The sequence below is a fragment of the Nomascus leucogenys genome, chromosome 4 (genome assembly GCF_006542625.1).
Source record: "Nomascus leucogenys isolate Asia chromosome 4, Asia_NLE_v1, whole genome shotgun sequence".
Lineage (NCBI taxonomy): Eukaryota > Metazoa > Chordata > Mammalia > Primates > Hylobatidae > Nomascus > Nomascus leucogenys.
Genome location: NC_044384.1, coordinates 34,075,789 through 34,101,479, shown reverse-complemented (window position 1 = coordinate 34,101,479; position 25,691 = coordinate 34,075,789). Strand labels below are relative to the sequence as shown.

General features: G+C 43.9%; 1 protein-coding gene across 1 annotated transcript in view; it reads left to right on the top strand.

Moving 5' to 3' along the window:
• SLC14A2 (solute carrier family 14 member 2) overlaps positions 1 to 5,517 on the top strand; it is a 58,683-nt gene extending 53,166 nt beyond the window's left edge. Inside the window, exons 18-19 of the mRNA XM_030810499.1 lie at positions 1,735 to 1,784; positions 5,055 to 5,517. Of these exons, the coding sequence (XP_030666359.1) occupies positions 1,735 to 1,784; positions 5,055 to 5,255 (251 nt within the window). The 3' untranslated portion in view covers positions 5,256 to 5,517. The remainder of the gene's footprint in view (positions 1 to 1,734; positions 1,785 to 5,054) is intronic.
• The last annotated feature ends 20,174 nt before the right edge of the window (positions 5,518 to 25,691 follow it).

The following is a 25,691-nucleotide window of genomic DNA, read 5'->3' as shown; positions in this document are numbered from 1 at the left end:
TAAAATAGCAAATATCAGTGGGGGAAGAGGGAGAGAGAATGAATCCTTTGGCTCTGGGTCCCAGGGAAGATGGATGGAGTTGGAGTCTTCCATTCTTCACAGACCAAGCCCAGAGTCCCACTCAGGCCGTCCGGCTCCCCTCTATTCTGGGGCCTTGGTAGTGCTTGGTTTGCCTCTCTCTTTCCAACCTCAGATCTGAGAGGCTGGTTAAGAGCCCACTCCCGGAGCCAGATGGCCGGGGCTCCGCCACTTGTTAGCCATGTAATCCTGGGCAAGTTGCTTGAACTCTCCATGCCTGATACTAACAGTGCCCAACTCCTACAGCTGTTGTCAGGATCAAATTAGATCATTTGTGAACATGATGAGAATAATGCTGACACATAGGGAATGTCCAGTAAGTGCTGACCTCTATTATCTCTAGTTAAATGATGTATGTTAATTAATGAGGATTCAGCAAACACAAAGGATGCCATGGGCTCCTATTCGCTCTCAGAGAATAAGCTGCCTGGTTTGACCCATGAAACCCATTGACAGCCCCACACTCCACTTCATATAACTCATTTAACTCATTCTCTTTTGTTTGTTTGTTGTTTGTTTTTTGAGACGAGGTCTTGCTCTGTCACCCAGGCTAGAGCACAGTAAGCAGCATGATCATAGTTCACTGCAGCCTCAAACTTCTGGGCTCAAGCCATCCTCCTGCCTCAGCCTCCCAAGTAGCTGAGATTACAGGCACGTGCCACCACACCCAGCTAATGTTTTTGGTTTCTGTAGAGATGGTATCTTGCTTTGTTGCCCAGACTGGTCTCACACTCCTGGGCTCAAGTGATCCTCCCATCTTGACCTCCCAAAGTGCTGGGATTACAGACATGAGCCACCGCTCCCGGCCATGTAACTCATTCTTTAATCTCATCTACTCTTCCACCTTGAATCTCCCCTCCAAAACAAAAGGGACTTCTCCAACTGAAATATAGGCCGAACAGTCATATTATTTCACCTCTCTGAGCCTCAGTTTTCTCATGTTTGAAATGAAGACAATAATAGTGCTTACACTGTAGGAATACTGAAAGCTATGGTAGTATTGCTACTAGCTGGGCACACAATAACACACTAATAAAGATTAGCTCTTGTTAATATAATCCTAAGGACAATTGGGATGCTCTCAGTGAGAAATGAAGGGTTTGGAAGCAAAGGCCAATTACACTAGTACATTTTAATAGCTTCTCCCCTGTTGCCGGCACTGGGCTCATTCCCAGTGGCCAGCCTCGTCGTGCCTTCCGTAGAGCCTACATGACAAGGCACTGGGCATGTCTAGTCTTCCTCAAGCTTTCAGAATGCTGCTCTTCCCTAGAAACCCTTATTATGTTAATAACTTGTGATGAAATATTCCAGTAGGGAGTTCTGGGATTCACTTGCCTTCACCGTATAGTAAAATTTTCATTTATGGTTTATGCTGTTAAATGTTCCCTTACTGGAATGCAAGGTGGTGGGACCCAAGAGAACCATAACAGCTCACTTCTGGCCCTTTTTAACAAGTTCATCTGCTGTCTTTGCTGCACTGGCATTTGCATGGAATTTAACAATTTTAAAGCTGCCAAGCAATGGAAACATAAATCAAATTTTTAAAAAATCTTAGAGATAGGATTTGTGGCATAAAATTGATGGGAAAAGAATATGTAGAGCAATCTTGAGGTGCTATTAAATAGTTACTGGTCTCTTTTTTTTTTTTTTTTCTAGCACTGTTTGCTGCCTACCTGGGTGCTGCCCTGGCTAACCTGTTATCTGTGGTGAGTCAACACAGGCTCAGAACGTGCCTACAACATCCTTCCTGATGTCCTCTTGGCTTCCCCAAACCTGCTGAAAACCTCTCTTCTCTAAGAACTCTTCCCCAGCTCATCTCCCTTATTTCAAGTCACACTACTCACTTCAGCACCTGCTAGGCAGAGGGAGCCAGGCCCCAAAATTTACATTTCAACTGTGGGCCAATTCATTCCTATCATCAGTAGGCCAGGAGCTCCTTAGAGGAAATTTGAGGAGCATTATCTTGTAAATCAAATTCCTTTCTATCGTCCTCTATAACTATTTTTAAATCTTTATTATTTAATTTGTGTGTGTCTGCCTAGCTAGCTTGTGAGCCAGCATAAATCTTTGCCCCAGGGCAACTAACTAGCTCCCCTCCATAGAATAAGGGGAGTCAAGCCCCAGCCAGGCAAGAGAGAAGCCAGAGCTGAGGCTTAAGGTCACGGGCCACAGTCTGGGAATCCCTTCCTCATCTGGGCTCCAGTGTAGGGCGATGTGTGAGGTCAGGAGGAGCCCATGCTGGCCCCTAACCCCAGTGCAGAGGGCTCAGGGCCCCACTTGCAGCTGGTGCCTCCCCTTCTCAGATAAGCGTACAAGGGCACACTTTGCATGGACAACCAGAAGTCCAGGTGATCTTGCAGATAAGGAGGGGGTGGGCATTCTAGTAACACCTGCCTAAATCTCTCTCCTCACCTTTAGTGAAAATGGGTGGTTTGGACTTAACACAGGAAGGAATTTTTCTTAGCAGTAGAATTTGCCTTCCCTGATACTATCCTGTTTTCCCCAGTGAACAAAATCTCTTTTCTGGGCCTCATTGTATTTGTGCACACCTCGGCTAAACACTTGATGTCGTACAGTTTTGTGATAAGTCTAGTACTCATTGGTCTTCTACCCTCAGCCAGTCCTCTCCCTTGGAAAAGGGACCTTATCATATTATCTTTATCTCCAGTATCTGTTATAGTCTTCAACACATAGTAGGTGCTCAAGCAATACTGGATGAATGAAGCCCTAAGATAGTGAGCCTCTACGATAGGGTGTATTAGAACTGGGGTTGAATAGCGAAGCATCAGAAACTCTAAGGGGGAATAAGGGCATGAAGTATGGGCTCCGAGGCTCCCTTCAGGCTTTATCAGCCTCCTCCTATACCCATCCAGTCGTTCATCCACTAAATCCATGCCATGTGCCATCCTTGAACAAGGCACTAAAAGAGATGCAAAACAGGAAGCTGTGGTTCCTGATCATGGATGTTTACAGTGATGACTGGCCTTTCCCTCTGTTTTCAGAGAAGTTACAGATTAGACTATTCAATTTAGACATCTTTCAAAACAAAATCAAGTTTACCTCGTTTGCCTACTGTGTTTAAGACATTGCATTGGCCACTGTCCGGAATATGAAAAAGTACAGGCTATTAACTCACCTTAAAGGCATTTCCCACAGTGTCACTGAGGAACAGGAAATAAAAATGTTGAATGACATTTATGGGACCATCGAAGCCCTCCTCAGAAGAGCACATAGGAGCTGTACTCTTTTGTTTTCTAAGTGGCACATGTATGTACAACCTCATGTCTTCAACAATGCTGCCCTCTGTTTGATGATAATAACCACATATTTAGGATCATTTGTATTGAGTACTTGGTATACACTAGAGGCACCAACTCTCTGAGTAGGCTTTATTATTCCTATTTCACTATTGAGGTCTCAGAAAGATTAAATGGCCATAACAAGGTGATCAGAGCTGAGATTCGGTTCTGGGTCTGAGGAAATCCAAACCAACATCCTTTCCAATGTAGGACTCCAAGGGTGCTTCCCAAACAACTTGTGCAGTCTTCGTGGGGCTTTGGAAGACTCGCTGAATGGAACTCATCACTCATGGGTGCTCCTTACAGCCTCAGCTCTGGTAGCAGGCTGTCTTTGTTGTTCCCCAAGACCCACCCAACAGTGCCATCTCTGGACACACACGTGACTGGCATTGTTACTCCCATGGTAGCAACTGAGGTTTTTACTGCTTAGAAGATGATGTTTTGAGGCCGGGCGCGGTGGCTCACGCTTGTAATCCCAGCACTTTGGGAGGCTGAGGCGGGCAGATCACGAGGTCAGGAGATCGAGACCACGGTGAAACCCCGTCTCTACTAAAAATACAAAAAAAAATTAGCCGGGCCTGGTGGCGGGCGCCTGTAGTCCCAGCTACTCGGAGAGGCTGAGGCAGGAGAATGGCGTAAACCCGGGAGGCAGAGCTTGCAGTGAGCCGAGATTGCGCCACTGCACTCCAGCCTGGGTGACAGAGCAAGACTCCGTCTCAAAAAAAAAAAAAAAAAAAAAAAAAAAGATGTTTTGGCAAGAGGGGGCATATTTGATGTGCCTCGTAACTGAAGTTGCAGGCTCATTGTTAGCAAACTATCCATTCAAGCTATCTCAAATGAAGAGTGGAGAAGAGTACTAAAAAGCCTTAGAGCATCTCAAGAAATAAAACAGGTCAACATCATGAGAAAAAGAGCTGGAGATTGGAGAGCCCTTGAGAAGAAAGGCAGCTGTGCTCTGTCTCCAGCTCCATAGGACAATGATGACACACCTTTGCCTCTCTCCATCTCTCTGCTCACTTTCCCTGTGTCTCTGTGACAGGTTTCTTCTACTGCACACATCCCCCAACGGCCACACATCCCTGGTTTGTTCCCCAGTTTTTTCAGTTCCAGAACCCTGTAGACACAATCTCTGTGCCTCTTAGTTCAACTTCTCAAGAGAGGGATTCTGTTGGCAGAGGGCACTTTCACCTGCCTGTAGGAAGCAGTATTTGAGTCGGGTGCCTATCTCTAGTCCAATCAGCTATGACCAAAGAGAAAACATCTTGAGCTACCAAATGGCTGCCAAAGACACTTCTCCAACAGGGGCTGATGGGAGAAGACACAGGATGACCATAGTTCCTAGAGTTAGAAGTCTAACCTAGCCAGAAACATAGCTTCTGACAAAACACAGCCTCTACAAAAGGCATATTATGTTTTGATGACTTCTACATAAGGGCATATTAGCCCAACTATTAGGGTTCCCAGTGGCTGCATTCTGAAGACTGTGTATTCACCGTTGCAATGCAGATGAATAGCACTGGCATGATTTTATTTATATTGGTCATCAATGAAGTATCTTTATCAATGCCTTCAAAGCAGTCCCTCCTGTCCCCAGGGCTGTAGGTGATCGATAAGGGCTGATTAAAACAGCACAAGCACCTGATGTGACCAAGGCTTATCTGTGTTCTTTCACTCCAGTTTGGATTGCCACCTTGCACTTGGCCCTTCTGTCTCTCAGCTCTCACCTTCCTGCTCCTGACGACCAACAACCGCGCCATCTACAAGCTCCCGCTCAGCAAAGTCACCTACCCAGAGGCCAACCGCATCTACTACCTGTCCCAGGAGAGAGACAGAAGGGCATCAATCATAACCAAGTATCAGGCCTACGACGTCTCCTAAGTTTCCCCGTCTGAAACACATCACTGTAAATTCAGGCTTCAGCAGGCAGTCCAGATCCCCAGGATAAGAGACCACTTAGCCTTCCCTTTGGTCTGTTCTGTGACTCTCTCCTCAAAAACAAAGAAGCGTGTATGTAGTCACCATTCCAGAACCTCTCTTTTCTAAGATGCACAACACTTATCAAAGATATGTTTAGTTTAGACTTTATACCCTTAGTTTGTCCCATAAGAGCTCCCTTGTGGGGGGAACTTGCCCTCTTCTGTGAAATAAGCCTCGTCCTTAAAGAGAAGTCACCAAGAAAGGGATAGAGGTCAGTGACATGGTCACACAACTCGGTCATTTAATATGGCAAAACACAGTACCAAGAACTGTGCATTAGCCTGGAAGGCAAGAGGGTTGGTTCTGCCCCAGCTCTGCTGCTAATGAGCCCCTACCAGGTTGAGCAAGTCCTTCCCCACTCTCCGCCTCCATTTCTTAATCAGTTTCATGACAGGGAGGGATTTGAAAGTCCTTTCCACCTCAGAAGTGTTGATTATTCTCTCTCTCCTATAATCTGATGAAATCAGCATGACAACAAGTAATTACTTTAAGTAAAGGATGGAAGGGTTACCCAAGAAGAGGCAGGAAAATGTTAATGTTCTATAAAGTTTTATTCTTGGGTAATGGGAAGATGCTCTCCAGACTTGGGGTTCGGAACCTAAATTCACTGAAAATGCCAATATGCTTTCCTTTACATTACAGAAATATTTCTGGAAGTGCCAGATGAAAACTAATTTTTATCAGCACTCAAATCATATTATAAACAAATGTGTTTCCCTTTGTAATATTCATAATCATGCTCTCATTAAACTGTTTAAGTTTGCAAGTTGGCATCAGGGTTTTCTTAAAATGGGGCTCAAATAGAGGTTCATACATTGCTTACTTGAGGGGTTTTCCATGCTCAAGTATGTGCCTGAAAAGAGACAAGGAAGGACTCAAAATCATCAGAACAGGGTTTGATTTGCTTATGGAGCGAATTACACAGAAATGACCTTGGACACGGTTTTCTGTTTGAGTTGAAGCACAGATTGTTAATAACCCATCTCACTATTTAGGGTAGAGTCTTTCAGCTTTGTGCCCCCAAATTACAAATCACGCCAGTCTTGAGTGGCCAGTAACCCTTGTTTAGTCACTCTGGTCATAGTTTCAAGCTCCTAAGCCACAAACCTTCTTTGTGGAACTCCATGTGGCTTGACCTTCCCACCCCTTCTCCAGAGGGGAATGAACCTCTCATAGTGCCATAGCGGTGCCTCCCACCACCCTCCAAGCACACATGCACTCCCAGTTTATTGTCATGGAGATGAGGACATAAAAGGGAACATGGGGAAGGAGAGGCGAGGACAGACCCTCTATAACCACAGCTTTAAGAATTACATTTTACCAAATCCATCATTTGGAAAAGTTAATTTCTATGTTTGCCTTTTCTTGGTCTGCCCCCAAGATTCTGGCCATATTTTAGCAGCCCAAGAGCACTGGGTGGCATATTTCTCTTCCACATCATATCTAGCCCATATGACTTCTCCAGGAAAATGCAGCACTTAAGGGTGGAAACAAATCCTCCACATAGAAAAAGCAAACGAGTCACACTCCAGAGGCTACCTCTGAGTTTGCAATCACACCTTGAGGCCAAGAAGGTCTCAGGCTGTATTTTAATGACCGTGGAATTAGTGCTCTCTGAGGATTAAGCATCCAGGAATTTCACCAGAAGGCTGTTTATGCTCACAGCTCACTCAGTTGCCCCAGAACCTCCAAATGATGACATATAACTATTAAAGCACCAGTTTTCATGCATTTTCCACCAAAGTGTTATAATCTGGTTTTATTAAGAGCAGGAAACCCTTCACGTGCATGCTATTCTGGTTATTGACCACTAATAAAACCCTTCAGCTGTTCTAAGTATTTCAATATCCTCGCCTATAAAGCAAGCTGAGTTGGCCCATGATACTAAGCAAAGTAGAAATAGATGGGGTAGAATTTGACCTATGAAAACATACGAGGTCTACAGAATACCAAAGTAGCTAGTCTAGTCCAGCACTTCAATTAAGCACCAACAGTGGAGAGCTGCAGCCGGCTCCATCAGTTCCTGAGAGTCCACTGCGCAAGTGAGCACATTTCTCCCCATGCCATTCAGTGACATCACATTGATAGCTTGAAGCCGGCCATGGTGGGAGTATTTACATCACAGAAATCAGCAAACTACAAATCTGGGCATGCACACAAGACACGAACACATGTTTTACAAGCACACATACAAACAAACAAACAAACAAAGTATACAGGAATGTGAGAGGGAAAAGGGAGTGAGGTATTAAAAAAAAAAAAAAGGACAGGACGGGGCACGGTGACTCACACCTATAATCCCAGCACTTTAGGAGGCCAAGACGGGTGAATCACCAGAGGTCAGGAGTTCGAGACCAGCCTGACCAACATGGAGAAACCCCATCTCTACTAAAAACACAAGATGAGCCAGGCGTGGTGGTGCATGCCTGTAATCCCAGCTACTCAGGAGGCTGAGGCAGGAGAATCGCTTGAACTCAGGAGGCAGAGGTTGTGGTGAGCCGAGATCACACCATTGCACTCCAGCCTGGGCAACAAGAGTGAAACTCTGTCTCAAAAAATAAATAAAAAGACATATACACCTGTATATCCCAGAGAGGGGCCTTGCATGGGCCCATGAAGATACACTGGGGACCAAAGCACGTGATTAACTCAATTGTCGGGAAAATTTTTTAAATGGGTGGAGCAGAATGTGTGCTACATGTATGTACACAAACATGCACACACACATGCACAGTTTTTTTTTCTTCATCGAACTAGCCCATTGATGGCACATAATAGCCCTGAGAAATAGTAACTGAGTAATTGACTGAAACACCTTCCTACCCCTCTGTCTCAATGGAGCTGCTTTTCTATTCTCTCTATGGAATAAGTTCTATAGAGAGAATAGACTCTACTGGCTGGAATTTGAAAACTGTTTCATGCACACAATGTCCTTATAACAGATACACAGGCTGTCAACTAGGCCAACTGACTTGCCACGAGAACTTATTGCCTGTAGCCTCCTTCCAAAACACATGTGTAGGGTTCAGGGAAAGAACTTTTCAGAGTAGTGCACGGCATCTAACCCTCAGCATTCCATCATTTTATGAGCAATAACGTCAAGCCTCTTTTGCAAACGGTCTTCTACAACCATCCTTTCCTTACAGAGCCTCTGTTATTCAGACATTTAAACTATATAATGGTTTCAGGTGAGGTGCATGTAGATAGATGGTAGATTGGTAGTTCTCAAACCCGAGCATGTATCAGAATCACCTAGAGACCCTGTTCCAAAGATTGTCAACCAGTAGACCTGAGGCACGGCCTGAGAATTTCCTTTTCTAACAAGCTCCACACAGATGCTGCGGGTATAGGAGCCCATACTTTGAGACCCATGAGATAGACTTAGAAATAGGATGCTGCCTCCACTGATTTATTTCCCTTTCATTGTATATTGTAACACACTGGTTGCAAATCTAAGAATAGATGCACTGGTTGTGCATCTAAGAATCATCTGCAAGGCTTATTAAAACACAAATCCCTGGGCCTCAACCTCAAAGATTTGGATTCACTAGATCTGGGTGGAACCAAAAATCTGAGCTTCTAACAGACTCTCAGATTATACAGATGTGGCTGGATCCAGGTCCAGAGATCATTGCACAGGTTCTTACTCTTGGTTAGATTAGGATCCTCTGATTCTGATGCCAGGCCCTACCTCAGGCCAATTAAGCCAGCAATGGGCCTGGGCACAGGTAATTTTTTAAAGCTCCTGGGGTGATTCTAACATGCAGCTGGGGCAGGAAAACAACTGTGCTGCCTATTTGTTGGACCCCAACTGTTTCTAATTTGAGTCACTTTTCAGCCCTCCATTAACCCCCAGTCCCCATCCTCAGTCCCCAGGTGGGTTTGCATAAGGGGTAGTAGACCTGCCATGAGATGCAGTGAGAAGCACTGGGAACTGAGGCAAGAGGAGCACAGACAGCACAGAGAATCCTCTAAAGTGAAGTTTATCTCTTTCTCACTGTTATTGGGGGCTCACCCTACACCACAAAGAAGACTAGATAAAGAAAACCACTAACTAGTAACATCCAGCTCAGTAGGCTGAGCACAAAAGCAAGGTTTTGCTTTGGCCCTAGACCTAGAAGCCTGCTGAGTGAGTGCCGTGGCCCTAGAAAAGAGGAGCAGGGGATTGTCTAGAGCCCCTCCAACCACGCTGCTCTCAGTCAGGCACCACAGACGTGGGCAGAGCTGGCTAGAGGTAAGAGGCATGGCCCCAGTGAGAAGCAGCAGGTGTGCCCTATGAGCAGGTAGGACGGGGTTAAGGGCTGGCCTGGAATGGGGGCAGAAGGTGGAAGTTGGGGGAAATGGTGATGACAGCAGTTGTTGCAAGGGGGCAAGCCAGTGGGCAGGCAGTGGGTGTAGAAAAGCAGCTCCATTGAGACAGGCATGCAGGGAGCCCTGTGCAGGCAGTCAGCTGCGGTCAGGGGTTAAGGAGGTGGAGAAAAGCAGAACATGGAGCCATGTAGAGAGCAGGTGCTGGCAGCCAGCTGGTACTGTAACAGGAAAAGGGCAAAAAAAAAAAAATATATAGCTGTTTTGGTGGTGGAGTGAGGCTCCACCCCTCTGTGAACTGCCTGGTAGGGCCAGGGCTGGGGCAGGGATGGGGTGGCTTTCACTCCTTTCCCCAGTGCTTGCTTCTTGAGGGGTCAGTCTGGGTCACTAAGGTCCACCTGTCATGGCGTGGCCTGAGCAGTAGTTTCAAGGGGTGTCATGGGGCGGGGAGGTGGGCAAGTCGGGCAGCAGAGCATTACAAACCCTGGTGCCCAGGCAACAGCCCAGACCAGCTCTATCAGAATCTTAGGGGCGGCCCAGGCCTGGGTGGTTTCCAAAGCTCCCCAGGGGACCCCATCAGTAGAAGGTGTGGGGGACCCTCGGTGCTGCGCTGCGCTGCGCTGTGCAGGGCTGCAGGGAGAAGATTCTCTAGGGAGCTCTCAAGTGGGAGGAGCCCCAGGCAGCAGGATTTTGTCAAACGGAGATTGTCTCTGTCCCTGAGGTCAGAGGAGGCCTGTAACCATGCAGTTCTTAACCTCTGGATCTGGACAAATGTAAGCTGTGCTCCTGGCCCCTCTAAAGGCCTGTGAATCCTATTCTGCTCATCTGTGTGTAGTTCTTGTTTTTAAGCTTCCAGAGAGACACTGATTCCTAGCTAGTTTCTAACCCTAGCATACAGCAAGATGGAAAGCTCAGGACACAAGATTAAAGTGACAGCCTAGAGGGCAGGACAAGGAGTCTGGGCTGTGGCTGGAACACCCACCACCATTCCTGGGCCACAAGCCGCCTTCAGGGACTGGCTTCCTGTTCTCCCAGGCCCCACTGTGGCTCCTTGGCCTTAGCCCCAGGTTCTCAACATGAACAGACTGTGAACTCCTTGTGAACAGGGATGAGTTTTGTACATTCCCCTAACTGGGGCCTCTCTCCTGCAGTGAATGAGTGAGTGAGTGACAGACACAGTTATACTAAAGTTATAAGTTATGTCCAGCAAAAAAGAGGCATTGCCTTCTCTGTTGTCATCTGTCCTCCCATCAGAGTCTTGCAAGTCTTAATAGCTTTTGAACAAGTGGACTATATTTACATTTTGTACTGAGCCCCATGAATTACGTAGCTGGTCCCGTGCTGAGCTCTTGGTGGCAACTGGAGCTTGCTCTCCCATGGCTGCAGCATCAAAGATCCCCCTGGGCTAGTTCTCTGCTTTCAAACTCCTTCCTCACCCATGACAGCATGAGACAGCAACACGACACCCCAATATACACAGAGCCTCACTTGTGGGGTACTTACTTGACAAGCACCCCAGGGAGCAAAGGAAGTGCAGAGAGAGGTGGCACCTTCTACCATGAAGACCCAGCACACCCAGGCTCCATGGTGCAGGGACTGGAACAAACCAGGAAGGCACCCAGCAACCAAAATATTTGTGGATTTTCCAGCTGGAGCAAAAGAAAGACCCAGAGAGACCCCTACTCATAATCAGCTCATGAAACGCCCTACTGGAGAAAGGCAGAAAGAGTAGCCGGCTTTTTCCCCATCCCTGCATACTCCTCCGCATGCTCTTTGAATCAATGTTTAGCCGGATTTCACCCAATCATGAGCGTGTGAGTGGGGAGCACCCCCGTGACTTCGCTTCCTGCCCAACACATCACACCACAACCTGTGAGTAACTCATCTTCCCCACCATGTTATAACCTCTGAGGGGCCAGATTACGTATCTTCATGGCCCCCATCTCCAGGCCTGGCACGTGGTAAATGCTTGATACATATTTACTGACAGATGGACCCCTACTTCAGCATCCCTGTAAGCCTGGAATTAATTCCAGGAGGTGTGTACTAAGCAAGATAATGTTTAACCAAAATGCAGATTCTAGCACCTCCCCTGAACCCCAAGATACTGGGATTCAGTAAGTGATGGGGTATCTGCATTTTTACCTGCATCGCAAATGACTTAAGAAGGCCAATTCTCCTGGCTGTCTGAAGAACTGAAGGAGTTGGGTAGACAGAGGGGGCCTCAGCACAGGAATTTGAGTAGAATTCACTTAGAAGCCCAGGACACGATTGCATGAGTGGCCACGGGTCAGTGTGCAGCTTGCAAATCCAGTCATTGTAAGGCCTTATCCTAGAAAGGCCCTGATGGGGACTGGGGTTGGAGGGGTGGGGGTCGAGGCAGGTGGCTACCATCTGTCAAGAGCAGCAGCAGACCTGCGGCTGGCTCCATGGCTTCTGTGGCCCATGCCCACCCTCCCTCCTTACCATCACAGCAGTCGCCCAAATGGCCCAGAGAGGAGCTCATGGGAACCACACTTACTGTTGACACTGGGGGAAAAGAATGGAAATATGATTTGGCATAACTTGAGGGACGTATAAATAGTTTGTGCCTTTTACACCCCAAAAACTTCAATTTACCTCCCTCATGAATGTCTCAGTAGCTTCCATATTCTTTAAGAAAACTCCAGCTTTTACATAAAATTTAATATTGACCATATAATTCAACATTTAATTTTATGTTATCTGGTATCACCTGTCACCTGGGTGGAGGGTCTTATTTGCTCAGCAAGGTGGGAAACTCTAAAGTCAAAGACTTCATCTTATAGTTACTTAAACACAACATACTTTGGAGACCAAACACATTACTGAGAACGGGATATCCTTGCTGCTTGATTCACTTACTATTTGAACTCCTGGTTCTGAGACTGTTATCCAAGGAGAATAAAAGGGTGCTGGATGGGCTTCCATGGAGAGATGGAAACTGTCTGAGTGTTAAGGGCTCAGGCTAGGGAGGAGACAAAACTCTTCTTCTGGAAGTTTCATAGCTTTAGCTCTTATATTTAGGTCTTTGATCCACTTTGAGTTAATTTTTGTATATGGTAGTAGAGTCCTCAATCTTCTGCAAGTGGTTATTCAGTTGCCCCAGCACTATTTATTGAAAAGACTATTCTTTTTTGCATATGGGATTGTTTTTCAGAATCCGGAAAAATCTTTAGTTCCCATTCCTCTTGCTCTAAGGTAGTATTTCTGTAACTCATCAGTCATGGATCTTAAATACATATCCAAAACAAAACATTTTACATAAGAAAAAGTCACATGATCCAATAAGATCCAGGTACATTAAGCCAAATAAAGTTTAACATCTTTTATTAGCATTGGCTTCTCAAAGACTTTAATGCCAGTGTGCTTTTAATGAATCACTTCTCCTTCTTTTATCAGAGAAGACTGTGTGTGTGTGTGTGTGTGTGTGTGTGTGTGTGTCCACATATTAACATCTCTAGGAGTACACTTCCAAACACCTCAAGTTTTGGAATCATTCTTTTGCAAGAATAGACTTACTGACTTGAATGCTATTGGATTGTTTTAATTTCATCTTGGAGAGTTAGGCTAACAGGATAGGTGGGGTGTGTGTGTTTTGTAGAGTTGTAGCTTTTATCTTTAACCAAGTCAGAGCAGAAATAACACAATAACCTATGAATTCCTCGGGGGTTTTTTTTTAGCAACTGAATGTAGAAGCCACAATTTTAGTCTGTTTCTGAAGTGTCCATTTTTTTAAACTTAAATATTAAGGAGTGTGTTGTTGTTTTGTTTTGCTTTTTGAAAGTGTGGTCCAAGAACCACCTGAATCAGACTCACTTGGGTGTAGTTAAAAAGCGCAGATCCCTAAGGCCCCTTCAGACCTAATACTCAGAAACACTGGGGCTGGAGCCCAGACCGCACCCCTACCCCCGCCCCGCCCAGGATCCCTGGTGATTCCTGTGCATATCGAAGTTTGAAAACCATGCTTTTCCTTGAAATTAAGAGACGGTGATCCCAGTTGTCTGCAAAGAGATAGGGGACAGAAACTGACATGTACCTAGGACGAAGATGGCTCTTTCTGTACCTTTGTCCCTTCCCTTCTTCATCTGCACTGCCCACCTTCTGTGCCCTTTTGCATGCTCATACATCCTTCTGTATGATCAACGGGCTTGGGCACACTGCACACTCCTTGGCTTATGAAACTTTCACACTGTCAGCAGAGGGCGCCAGAGCCCCTCCAAAAGCCATGGAAGGCTCCACTTGCTCGTTGCCCTCCTTTTGCATTCCAGGCTTTTGCATTCTATTCTAGGCATCTAGTTTTCCAAGCTTAGGCCCGTCCCCTGCCTCACTGATTCTCAAAGGGACATTGGATCTCAGGAGAGTGCATAGCTGCTAAGAAACGCACTTATTGCGGGGCCTGGAAATTTATTTAATGCCTCTGAACCCAAATTTCACATCCTAACAAAGAACTAATTTATTAGCCTGTTATTGTAGTTCTTTTAATGGTTAAATGAGGTAACAGGTGAATGTTTCCATGAAAGTCAGCAGCCCAGTGACTGCCAGCACCCGGCCCCTGCCACCACTGGTGCAAGTTTAAGCATGGACACTGGCAACCCTGCTCCCACCTGCACCCTGCCACAGGTACAAGTGCACACAGGAATGCAGCAGCTCTACTTCTGCTGGTACCCCACCCCCACCAAGGCATAAGCACCCTGCGGTGCTGCCACAGGTGCTAGAACATGTGAGTGAGCACAAATCCTGCTGCCACCGCCCCAAAGAAGCACTTTGTCTGGCACCACCCATCAGAGGGTTGTGGCCAGTGGACCAGAAACACCTTGGCCCCTCCGATATAGCAGGTTCCCAATCTCAGGGGGCCAGATAACAAAGCTGGGGTCCTGGTACCAACTCCCCAGAGTTAGAGTCCACCAGGAGTGCTGAGCTGAGCCATGGCCCCTAAAATCTTCCAGAAATGAACCCAGTCAACCGAACCTATCTAATACCACAATGAAACCCCCAAGGGCAGCAAAGAAGAGAAAAGAAAAAAAACCGCATAGAAAGGACAGCAGCTTCAGAGGTTGAGGGAACATCAGCCCACACAGATGAGAAGGAATCAGCACAAGAACTCTGGCAACTCAAAATGCCAGAATGTTTTCTTACCTCCAAATGACCACACAAGTTCCCCAGCAATGGTCCCTAACTGGGCTGAAATGGCTGAAATGACAGAAAAAGAATTCAGATTATGGATAGGAACAGAGATCATTATCATTGACATCCAGGAGAAAGTTGAAACCCAATCCAAGGAATCTAAGGAATATAATAAAACAATACAGGAGATATCATATGAAATGGCATTTTCAGGAAGAACCAAACTGATCTGATAGACCTGAAAAACTCACTTCAAGAATTTCATAATACAATCACGAATATTAACAGCAGAATCAACCAAGCTGAGGAAAGAATCTCAGAGTTTGAAGACCAGTTCTACAAAGTAGACAAAATAAAGAAAAAACAATAAAGAAGAATAAACAAAACCTCCGAGAAATATGGGATTATGTAAAGAGACCAAATCTACAACTCCCTGGCATCTCTGAAAGAAAAAAAGAGAGAGAGAACACATGCAAGAGCGAGCGAGCACAGAGCACAAGCAACTTGGAAAACATTTAAGGATATCATCCATGAAAATTTCCCCAACCTCACTAGACAGGCCAACATTCAAATTCAGGAAATGCGGAGAATCCTTGCAAGATACTATACAAGATGACCATCCTCAAGATACACAGTCATCAGATTCTTCAAGGTCAAAATGAAAAACAAAATGTTAAAGGTGGTTAGAAAGAAGGCGCAGGTCACCTACAAAGGAAATCCCACTAGGCTAATAGTGGATCTTTCAGCAGAAGCTCTACAAGCCAGAAGCAACTGGGGAGCCTGTATTCAGCATTCTTAAAGAAAATAATTCCAATCAAGAATTTTACATGCAGTCTAACTAAACTTCATAAGCAAAGAAAAAACAAGATCCTTTTTAGACAGGCAAATGCTCTTGGAATTCATTACCACCAGACCTGCCTTGCAAGAGATCCTTAAGGGAATGCTGAATGTGGAAAGGCCATCACTGGCAACTGCAAAAACACACTTAGGTACTTAGACCATTGACACCATAAAGCAACCACACAATCAAGTCTGCATAATAACCAGCTAATAACAGAATGCCACTATCAAATCCACACATATAAATATTAATCTTGAATGTAAATAGGCTAAATGCCCCAATTAAAAGGCATAGAGTAGCAAGCTGGATAAAGAAGTAAGACCCAAATATATGCTGTCTTCAAGAGACCCATCTCACATGCAATGGCATTCATAGGCTCAAAGTAAAGGGATGGAGAAAAATCTACCAAGCAAACAGAAAATAGAACAAAGCAGAGGTTGCTATTCTAATTTCAGATAAAATAGTCTTAAAATCAGAAACAATTTTAAAAAGACAAAGAACATTACATGATAGTAAAGGGGTTCAATTCACCAAGAAGACCTAACTATCCTAAATAGACATGCACCCAACACAAGCGCACCTAGATTCATAAAGCAAGCTTTTAGAGACCTATGAAGAGACTTAGATAACTGCACAATAATAGTGGGAGACTTCAACATCCCACTGAAAGTATTTGACATATCATCAAGGCAGAAAACGTACAAAGACATTCAGGACTCTATCTCGACACTTGACCAAATGGGCCTAACAGACATCTACAGAACTCTCCACCCAAAAACAACAGAATATACATTCTTCTCATCTGCACATGGCACATACTCTAAAATCAATCACACAACCAACCATGAAACAATCCTCATCAAATTCAAAAAAATCCAAAATCATACCAAACACATTCTCAGATCACAAAGCAATAAAATAAAAATCAATAGTAAGGGGCCAGGTGCAGTAGCTCACACCTGTAATCCCAGCACTTTGGGAGGCTGAGGCAGGTGGATCACCCAAGGTCACGAGTTCAAAACCATCCTGGCCAACATGGTGAAACCCTGTCTCTACTACAAATACAAAAATTAGCTGCGTGTGGTGGCACACGCCTGTAGTCCCAGCTACTCTGGAGGCTGAGGCAGTAGAATCACTTGAACCTGTGAGGCAGAGGTTGCAGTGAGCTAAGATCGCACCACTGCTCTCTGGCCTGGGTGACAGAGCAAGACTCTGTCTCAAAAAAAAAAAAAAAAAAACTACTAAGAAAATTGCTCAAAATCATACAATTACATGAAAATTAAACAACCTGCTCCTAAATGACTTTGGAGTACATAATGAAATTGAGGCAGAAATCAAGAAATTATTTCAAACTAATGAGAACAAAGATACAACATACCAGAATTTCTGGGACACACCTAAAACAGTGTTAAGAGGAAATTTTATAGCATTATCTTATGTCAAAAAGTTAGAAAGATCACAAATTAACAACCTAATTAACATCAAGAAGAACTAGAGGAGCAAGAGCAAACCAACCCCAAAGTTACAGAAGACAAGAAATAACTAAAATTAGAGCTGAACTGAAGTAAACTGAGATGTGAAAAACCATACAAAAGGTCAACAAATCCAGGAGTTAGTTATTTGAAAGAATAAATAAGATTAATAGACTGTTAGCTAGATGAATTAAAAAAGAGAAGATCTAAATAAACACAATCAGAAATAACAAAGGGAGATTACCATCGACCCCACAGAAATGCAAAAATTAAACCCTCCAACACTACTATGAACATTTCTAGGCACACAAACTACAAAACATAAAAGCAATGCATAAATCCCTGGAAACATACAACCTCCCAAGATTGAACCAGGAAGAAACTGAATCTCTGAAGAGACCAATAGCAAGTTCCAAAACTGAATCAGTAATAAGAAGCCTGCCAACCAGAAAAAGCCCAGAACCAGATGGATTCACTACTGAATTCTACCAGATGTATATAAAGAAAGAGGGGGTACCATTCGTACTTAAACTATTCCAAAAAAATAAGGAGGGACTCCTCCACAACTCAATGAGCCCAGCATCAACCTGATAGCAAAACCTGGCAGAGACACAACAAAAAGAGGAAGCTTCAAGCCAATATCTTTGATGAACATAAATGCAAAAATACTCAACAAAATACTAGCAAACTGAATCCACTAGCACATCAAAAGGCTAATCCACCATGATCAAGTAGGCTTTATCCCTGAGATGCAAGGTTGGTTCAACATATGCAAATCAATAAATGTGATTCATCACATAAACAGAACTGAAAACAAAAACCACATTATTATCTCAATAGATGCAGAAGTCTTTCAATAAAATCCATTATATCTTCATGTTTAAAACCTTCAACGAACTAAGCATTAAAGAAACATACCTCAAAATAATAAGAGCCATCTATGAAAAACCCACAGCCAACATCATACTAAATAAGCAAAAGCTGGAACAATTCCCTTTGAGAAACAGAGCAAGAAAGGGATGCTTCTCACTACTCCTATTCAACATAGTACTGGAAGTCCTAGCCAGAGCAAATAGGCAAGAAAAAGAAATAAAAGGCATTAATAGAAAAAGAGAAGAATTCAAACTATCTCTGAAGATGGTATGATTTTATACCTGGAAAACCCCATGGTTGCTGCCCAAAAGCTCCTAGATCTGATTTTTAAAACTTCAGCAAAATTTCAGCATAAAAAAGTTATGTACAAAAGTGGCATTTCTGTACACCAACAATGTCCAAGCTGAGAGCCAAATCAAGAATGTGATCCCATTCACAATAACCACAAAAAGAATAAAATATCTAGTAATACAGTTAACAAGGGAGATGAAAGATCCCACAACGAGAATCACAAAACACTGCTCGAAGAAATCAGAGATGACACAAACAAATGGAAAAACTTTCCATGCTGATGGATAGGAAGAATCAATATTGTTAGAATGACCATACTGCTCAAAGCAATGTATAGACTCAATGCTTGTATTAGTCTATTCTCACATTGCCATAAAAAAATACCTAAGACTGGGTAATTTCTAAAGAAAAAAGGGTTTAATTGGCTCACAGTTCTGCAGGCTGTACAGGAAGCATGGCAGCATCAGCTTCTGGGTAGGCCTCAGGGAGATTTTACTCATGGAAGAAGGCAAAGCAGGAGCAGACATCTTACATGGCAGGAGAAGGAACGAGAGAGAGTGAGGAGGTGCCACGTACTTTTAAACAACCAGATCTCATGAGAACTCACTATTGTGATGACAGCTCCAAGGAGGATGATGTTAAACCATACGAAACCACCCTCATGATCCAATCACCTTCCACCAGGCCCCACCTCCAACACTGGGGATTACATGTTGAATCATGAGATTTGGACAGGGACTCAGATCCAAATCATATAATTCCATCTCTGGCCCCTCTCAAACCTCATATCCTTCTCACATTGCAAAATCCCATCATGCCTTCCCAACATTCCTGCAAAGTCTTAACTCATTCCAGCATTAACTCAAAAGTCCAAAGTCCAAAGTCTCATCTGAGACAAGGCTAGTCCCTTCTGTCTATTAGCCTGTAAAATGAAACACAAATTAGTTACTTCCAAGATACAATGGATATAAATGGATATATAGGCATTGGGTAAATACTCCCATTCCAAAAGGGAGAGATCAGCCAAAAGAAAGGGTGAATAGGCCTCCTGCAACTCTAGAACCCAGCAGGGCAGTCATGGGAAGATCTATCCCTGTGGGCTCACAGGGCAGGTTTATCCCTGTGGCTTTGCAGTGTTCAGCCTGCATGGCTGCTCTTAAGGGCTGGTGTTGAGTGTCTGCAGCTTTTCCAGGTACATAGTGCAAGCCTTTGGTTGGTCTACCATTCTGGGGTCTGGAGGATGATGACCCTCCTCTCACAGCTTGACTAGGCAGTGCCCCAGGGGGTCTATGTTGGGGGGTCCAACCCCACATTTCCGTTCCACACTGCCCTAGCAGAGGTTTTCCATGAGGGCTCTTCCCCTGCAGCAGGCTTTTCCATACATACTCTGAAATCTAGGTGGAGGCCCTCAAGCCTCAACTCTTGCTCTCTGTGCACCTGCAGGCTTAACACCACATGGAAGCCATCAAGCCTTCTGGCTTGCACCCTCTGAAGCAGTGGCCCAAGGTGTACATGGGTCCTTTTTAGCCACAGCTGAAGCTGGAGTAACTGGGATACAGGGTCCAGTGTCCCAAGACTATGCAGGGCAGCAGTGCCCTGGGCCTGGCCCATGAAACCATTCTTTCATCCTAGGCCTCTGGGCCTGTGATGGGAGGGGCTGCTGCAAAGGTCTCTGAAATGCCTTTGAGGCCTTTTTCCCTATTGTCTCAGCTGTTATGATTTGGCTCCATTTTACTTATGCAAATTTCCAGGCTGCTTGAATTCCTCCCCAGGAAAATGGGCTTTTCTTTCCTACCACATTGCCAGGCTGCAAATTTTCTGAACTTTTACACTCTGCTTCCCTTTTAAATATAAGTTCCAGTTTCAGGTCGTTTCTTTGCTCACACATTGAGCATAGGTTATTAGAAGCAGCCAGGCTACTTCTTGAATGCTTTACTACTTAGAAATGTCTTCCCTCAGATAACCTAAATCATCACTTTCAAGTTCAAAGTTCCATAGATCCCTAGAGAAGGACCACAATACACCCAGGCTCTTTGCTAAAGCACAACAAAAGTGACCTTTACTCCAGTTCCCAACAAGTTCCTCATTTCCATCTGAGACCTCCTCTGCCTGGACTTCATTGTCCGTATCACTCTTAGCATTTCAGTCACAACAATTTAACAAGTCTCTAGAAAATTTCAAATTTTCCCTTGCCTTTCTGCCCTCTTCTGAGCCCTCCACACTCTTCCAACCTCTGCCCATTACCCAGTTCCAAAGTTGTTTCCACATTTGGAGATATCTTTATAGCAATGCCCCAGTCCTTGGTACCAATTTTCTGGATTAGTTTATTTTCACATTGCAATAAAGAAATACCTAAGACTGGTTAATTTATGAGAAAAGAAGTTTAATTGGCTCATGATTCTACAGGCTGTTTAGGAAGCATAGTGGCATCTGCTTCTGAGGAGGCCTCAGGGAGCTTTCACTCATGGCAGAAAGTAAAGTGGGAGTAGGCATCTTACATGGCAGTAGCAGGAGCAAGAGAGAGAGGGGGAGGTGCCACATACTTTTAAACATACTTTTAAACAACCAGATCTCATGAGAACTCACTATCATGATGACAGCACCAGGAGGGGATGGTGTTAAACCATAAGAAACTGCTCCCATGATGCAATCATCTCCCACTAGGCCCCACCTCCAACATTGGGGATTGCATTTTAACATGTAAAATGTTTGGAGGGGGACATAGATCCAAACCATATGAATATTATTCCTATCAAACTACCAATAACATTGTTCATAGAATTAGAAAAAAAACTATTTTAAAATTCATAAGGAACAAAAAAAGAGCCTGAATAGCCAAGACAAGCCTAAGCAAAAAGAACAAAGCTGGAGACATCACATTACCCTACTTCAAATACTTTGGCAAACTAGACTTTGGTTACAAGGCTACAGTAACCAAAACAGCATGGTACTGGTACAAAAACAGACACATAGATTGATGGAACAGAATAGAGAGCCCAGAAATAATGCTTCACACATACACCATCTGGTCTTTGACAAAAGCCAAAAGTTAACAAAAACAAGAAATGGAGAAAGGACTCCCTATTCAATAAATGGTACTAGGATAACTAGCTACGTGCAGAAGATTGAAACTGGACCCCTTCCTTTATCAGGTACAAAAATCAATTCAAGATGGATTAAAGGCTTAAATGTAAAACCTATAACTATAAAAACCCTGGAAGATAACCTAGGAAATACCCTTCTGGACATAGGCCCTGGCAAAGATTTTATGAAAAAGGTGTCAAAAGCAATTGCAACAAAAACAAAAATTGACTAGTAGGAACTAAAGATCTTCTTCACACCAAAAGAAATTACCAAAAGAATAAACAGAAAACCCACAGAATGGAAGAAAATATTTGCCAACTGTACATCAGACAAAGGTCTAATATGCAGAATACATAAGAAACATAAATTAACAGGCAAAAAACAACTCCATTAAAAAGTGGGCAGAGGACATGAAGAGACAATTTTCAAAAGACCTACACATGACCAACAAGCATATGAAAAAATGCTCAACATCGCTAATCATTAGAGAAATGCACATCAAACCCACAAGAAAATGCTGTTTCCCACCCCACAATAGCTATTATTAAGTCAAAAAATAACAGAGGCTGGCAAGGTTCCAGGAAAAAAGGAACACCTATACACTGCCAATAGGAATGTAAATTAGTTCAGCCACTGTGGAAAGCAGCATGGCAATTTCTCAAAAAACTTAAAAAAGAATTATCATTGGACCCAGAAATTCCACTACCAGATATATACTGAAAGGAATATAAATTATTCTACCATAAGGACACATGCATAGGTATGTTCATCACGGTACTATACACAATAGCAAAGACATGGAATCAATCTAAATGCCCATCAATAGTTGACTGGATAAAGATAACGTGGTACCTATACACAATGGAATACTATGTAGCCATAAAAAGAAATAAGATCATATCCTTTGCAGCAACATGTATGAAGCTAGAGGCCATTATCTATTTTTGTTTTTTTGATGGAGTTTTGCTCTTGTTGCCCAGGCTGGAGTGCAATGGCACAATCTCGGCTCACAGCAACCTCCACCTCCCGGGTTCAAGCGATTCTACTGCCTCAGCCTCCTGAGTAGCTGGGATTACAGGCATGAACCACCATGCCTGGCTAATTTTTGTATTTTTAGTAGAGACAGGGTTTCTCCATGTTGGTAAGGCTGGTCTTGAACTCCCGACCTCGTGATCCGCTCACCTCGGCCTCCCAAAGTACTGGGATTACAGGCATGAGCCACCACATCCAGCCGCTAGAGGCCATTATCTTAAGCAAACTAACACAGGAACAGAAAACCAAATCCTGCATGTTCTCACTTACAAGTGGGAGCTAACCACTGAGTACACATAGACATAAAGAAGGGAACAGACAAGGGGGCCTTCCTGAAGGTGGAGAGTGGGAGAAAGGAGAAGATCAAAAAACTACCTACCAAGTACTATGCTTATTACCTGGGTGACAAAATAATCTCTACACCAAACCCCTGTGGCACACAATTTACCTATGTAACAAACCTGTACATGTATCCGTGAACCTAAAATAAATTAGAATTTTTTTTAAAATGAGACAACAGAGGTGAAGCTCTTTGATCAGCTCCTGTTACATTACCATAAGGCAATGATTTGCATTTCTAGAAAACCAGAAACCTTGAATTACAAAAATAATGTTGTAATTTTGTAATTTAAAATAAATTTTAAATTTTATCATTAACAAATTATTAACAAATCTAAGTTCAGTCATGGCTGTCTTTCATCCATGTACTCAGAATCCTTCCATTTCCTCCACAGTTTTTGGCCTTAACCTTGTAATTTTGCTGGCAGCACCAATGGTGAGCAGAAGAGCACAGGTTAAAAAAGAGAGTTCTCCCTCCAACAGATCAGCTCCATTCTCATGCATCACACTCCACTCACTCAGCTTTCTTTCTCTACGTTATGCTCATCAATTTTAAAAGACATGTAGTTAAAATGTTGTTCCCTGACCAGGCACAGAAGCTCATGCCTGTAATCCCAGCACTTTGGGAGGCCAAGGCAGGTGATCACCTGAGGTCAGGAGTTCGAGACCAGCCTGGCCAACAGAGTAAACCCCATCTCTACTAAAAACGCAAAAAAGCAGCTGGGTGGGGGCCAGGCGCAGTGGCTCACGCCTGTAATCCCAGCACTTTGGGAGGCTGAGGCGGGTGGATCACAAGGTCACGAAATTTAGACCATCCTGGCTAACATGGTGAAACCCCGTCTCTACTAAAAATACAAAAAATTAGCTGGGCGTGGTAGTGGGTGCCTGTAGTCCCAGCTACTCAGGAGGCTGAGGCAGGAGAATGGTGTGAACCGGGGAGGCGGAGCTTTCAGCAAGCCAAGATTGCGCCACTGCACTCCAGCCTGGGTGACAGAGTGAGACTCTGTCTCAAAAAAAAAAAAAAAAAAAAGTAGCTGGGTGTGGTGGCGGGCGCCTGTAATCTCAGCTACTCGGGAGGCTGAGGCACGAGAATGGCTTGAACCTGGAAGGAGGGGGTTGCATTGAGCTGAGATCGCACCACTGTACTCCAGCCTGGGCGAGAGAGAGAGATTCTGTCTCAATAAATAAATAAATAAATAAATAAATAAATAAATAAATTTGTTTCCTAATTAATTGTGCTATAATTAGCACTATGAAAATTTATTCTGTGAAGACAATTATTGTAACAGGTACTCTGGTGATGATGGTGGAGGTGGAGCTGGTGGTGGAATTTATGGTGTTGGTGGTGGCACTGGTGGTGGTGAAGCTGGTGGTGGCATTGGTAGTGGTGGTGGTGGTGGTGGAGGCGATAGATTTTCCTACTTAGCATCCCTCAGAGATTCTACCTGTCTGAAGGATAAAGCCCAAACTCCTGAGCTTGACAGACAAGGCACTTCATGCCCCAGCTGTTGTTTATCTCTTTAGACTCACTTCTCCCAATACACACACACTCCCTCTCTTACACTTACTCACTAAGCTCTTCCACATTAAATTACTTTATGAGCCTCAGACCCAATGCACCTTAATTTTATTGTCTTTGTTCATGCTATTCTTGTCATCCCTTTCTTCCATTTTCCACCAGAAACACACCTATTCAGTCCTTAATACGCAGTTCGAATGTCACTAGCATCTTTTGTGAGGACTTCTCTGATCTTCAAGGCAAAGTTAAGTTTTCTTCCTCAACACTTTTGTCAACTTCGTCTCTAATATTTCTGATCTGGCTTTTAAGAGGCTGGTGGGGTCTCCTCATCAGAGGTGGACTTCTGATTGACCTCTCCACTGGCCCCTCTAGACTGATATGAGAACTCTGGCCTGCTGCCCTCCAGGGTAAGACAGCAGTCACTCCATTATAGGATTGCACACATACTATGAGGTCGAGCAGCAGGTCAGGATGTGCTCTGGGCTCAGAAAGGCTATGACAAGTTTTTTGGTTTTTTATGTTTTTCTTAAAATATAACATCTATCCAGAAAAGTGAGAAAATCATAAATGTACCACTTAATCAATGAATTTCCCATAAACGAACACACCAATGTAACCAGTATGCAGGTCAAGAAACAGAATATTACCAGCATCCAGAAGATTCTCAACAATTGTACATAAAAATGCATTTTAACTATTTAAACTTATTATTTAATTTTCAATATGCAAGCAGTCACTAGCTTTTTGAAGACATTTTAGAAGTTACAGAAGCCAAAATGCCACTGAGGAAGTCACTCTAAGGGTCTGGAGACACTGTGTTCCATTCCAAAGAAAAACTCAAGCCCTCAAGTCACCTGGGCCCCACCATGAGTACACCTGAGCCTTGGAGCTGAGCCAGGTGCAAGAGAGACAGGTACATTTTCTAACTGAGTGAAGCTGTTACTGAAACACCAGGGGTTCAGTCTAGATCCTACTGCTCACCCCACAGAAAGCCAATGACTGAGGTGATGTTGCCAAGGAAGAAGGCTTTAATTGAGGGCTGCAGCCAAGGCAATGGGAGCTCCGTCTCAAATCCATCTCCCCCACTGACTAAAAGTAGGGATTTACACATAGCAGAAAAGAAATGTAACAAGGTGTAAGAAAACAGAAACTAGGGAGGGGCAAGGAAGCAATGATGATAAATAAGGGATTTGGCATCTCATTGTCTGTATGCAGCAATTTGTTCCAGAGTTTCAGGTTTTTTATACTTTTTTGAGAGGCCTGAAGGTCATTTCCTAAAAAAGGAACTCAGACTAAACAAATGTAAGTTTCAATGTTTAAGACAAGGGTCCATTTCTATGTTTATCCAAAAAATAAAAATAAAAAAAAATAACATCTATGTGACAACTGGGTCAGTTTCAAAACAACCAGAGGTGTCTGGAGAACAAGATGAC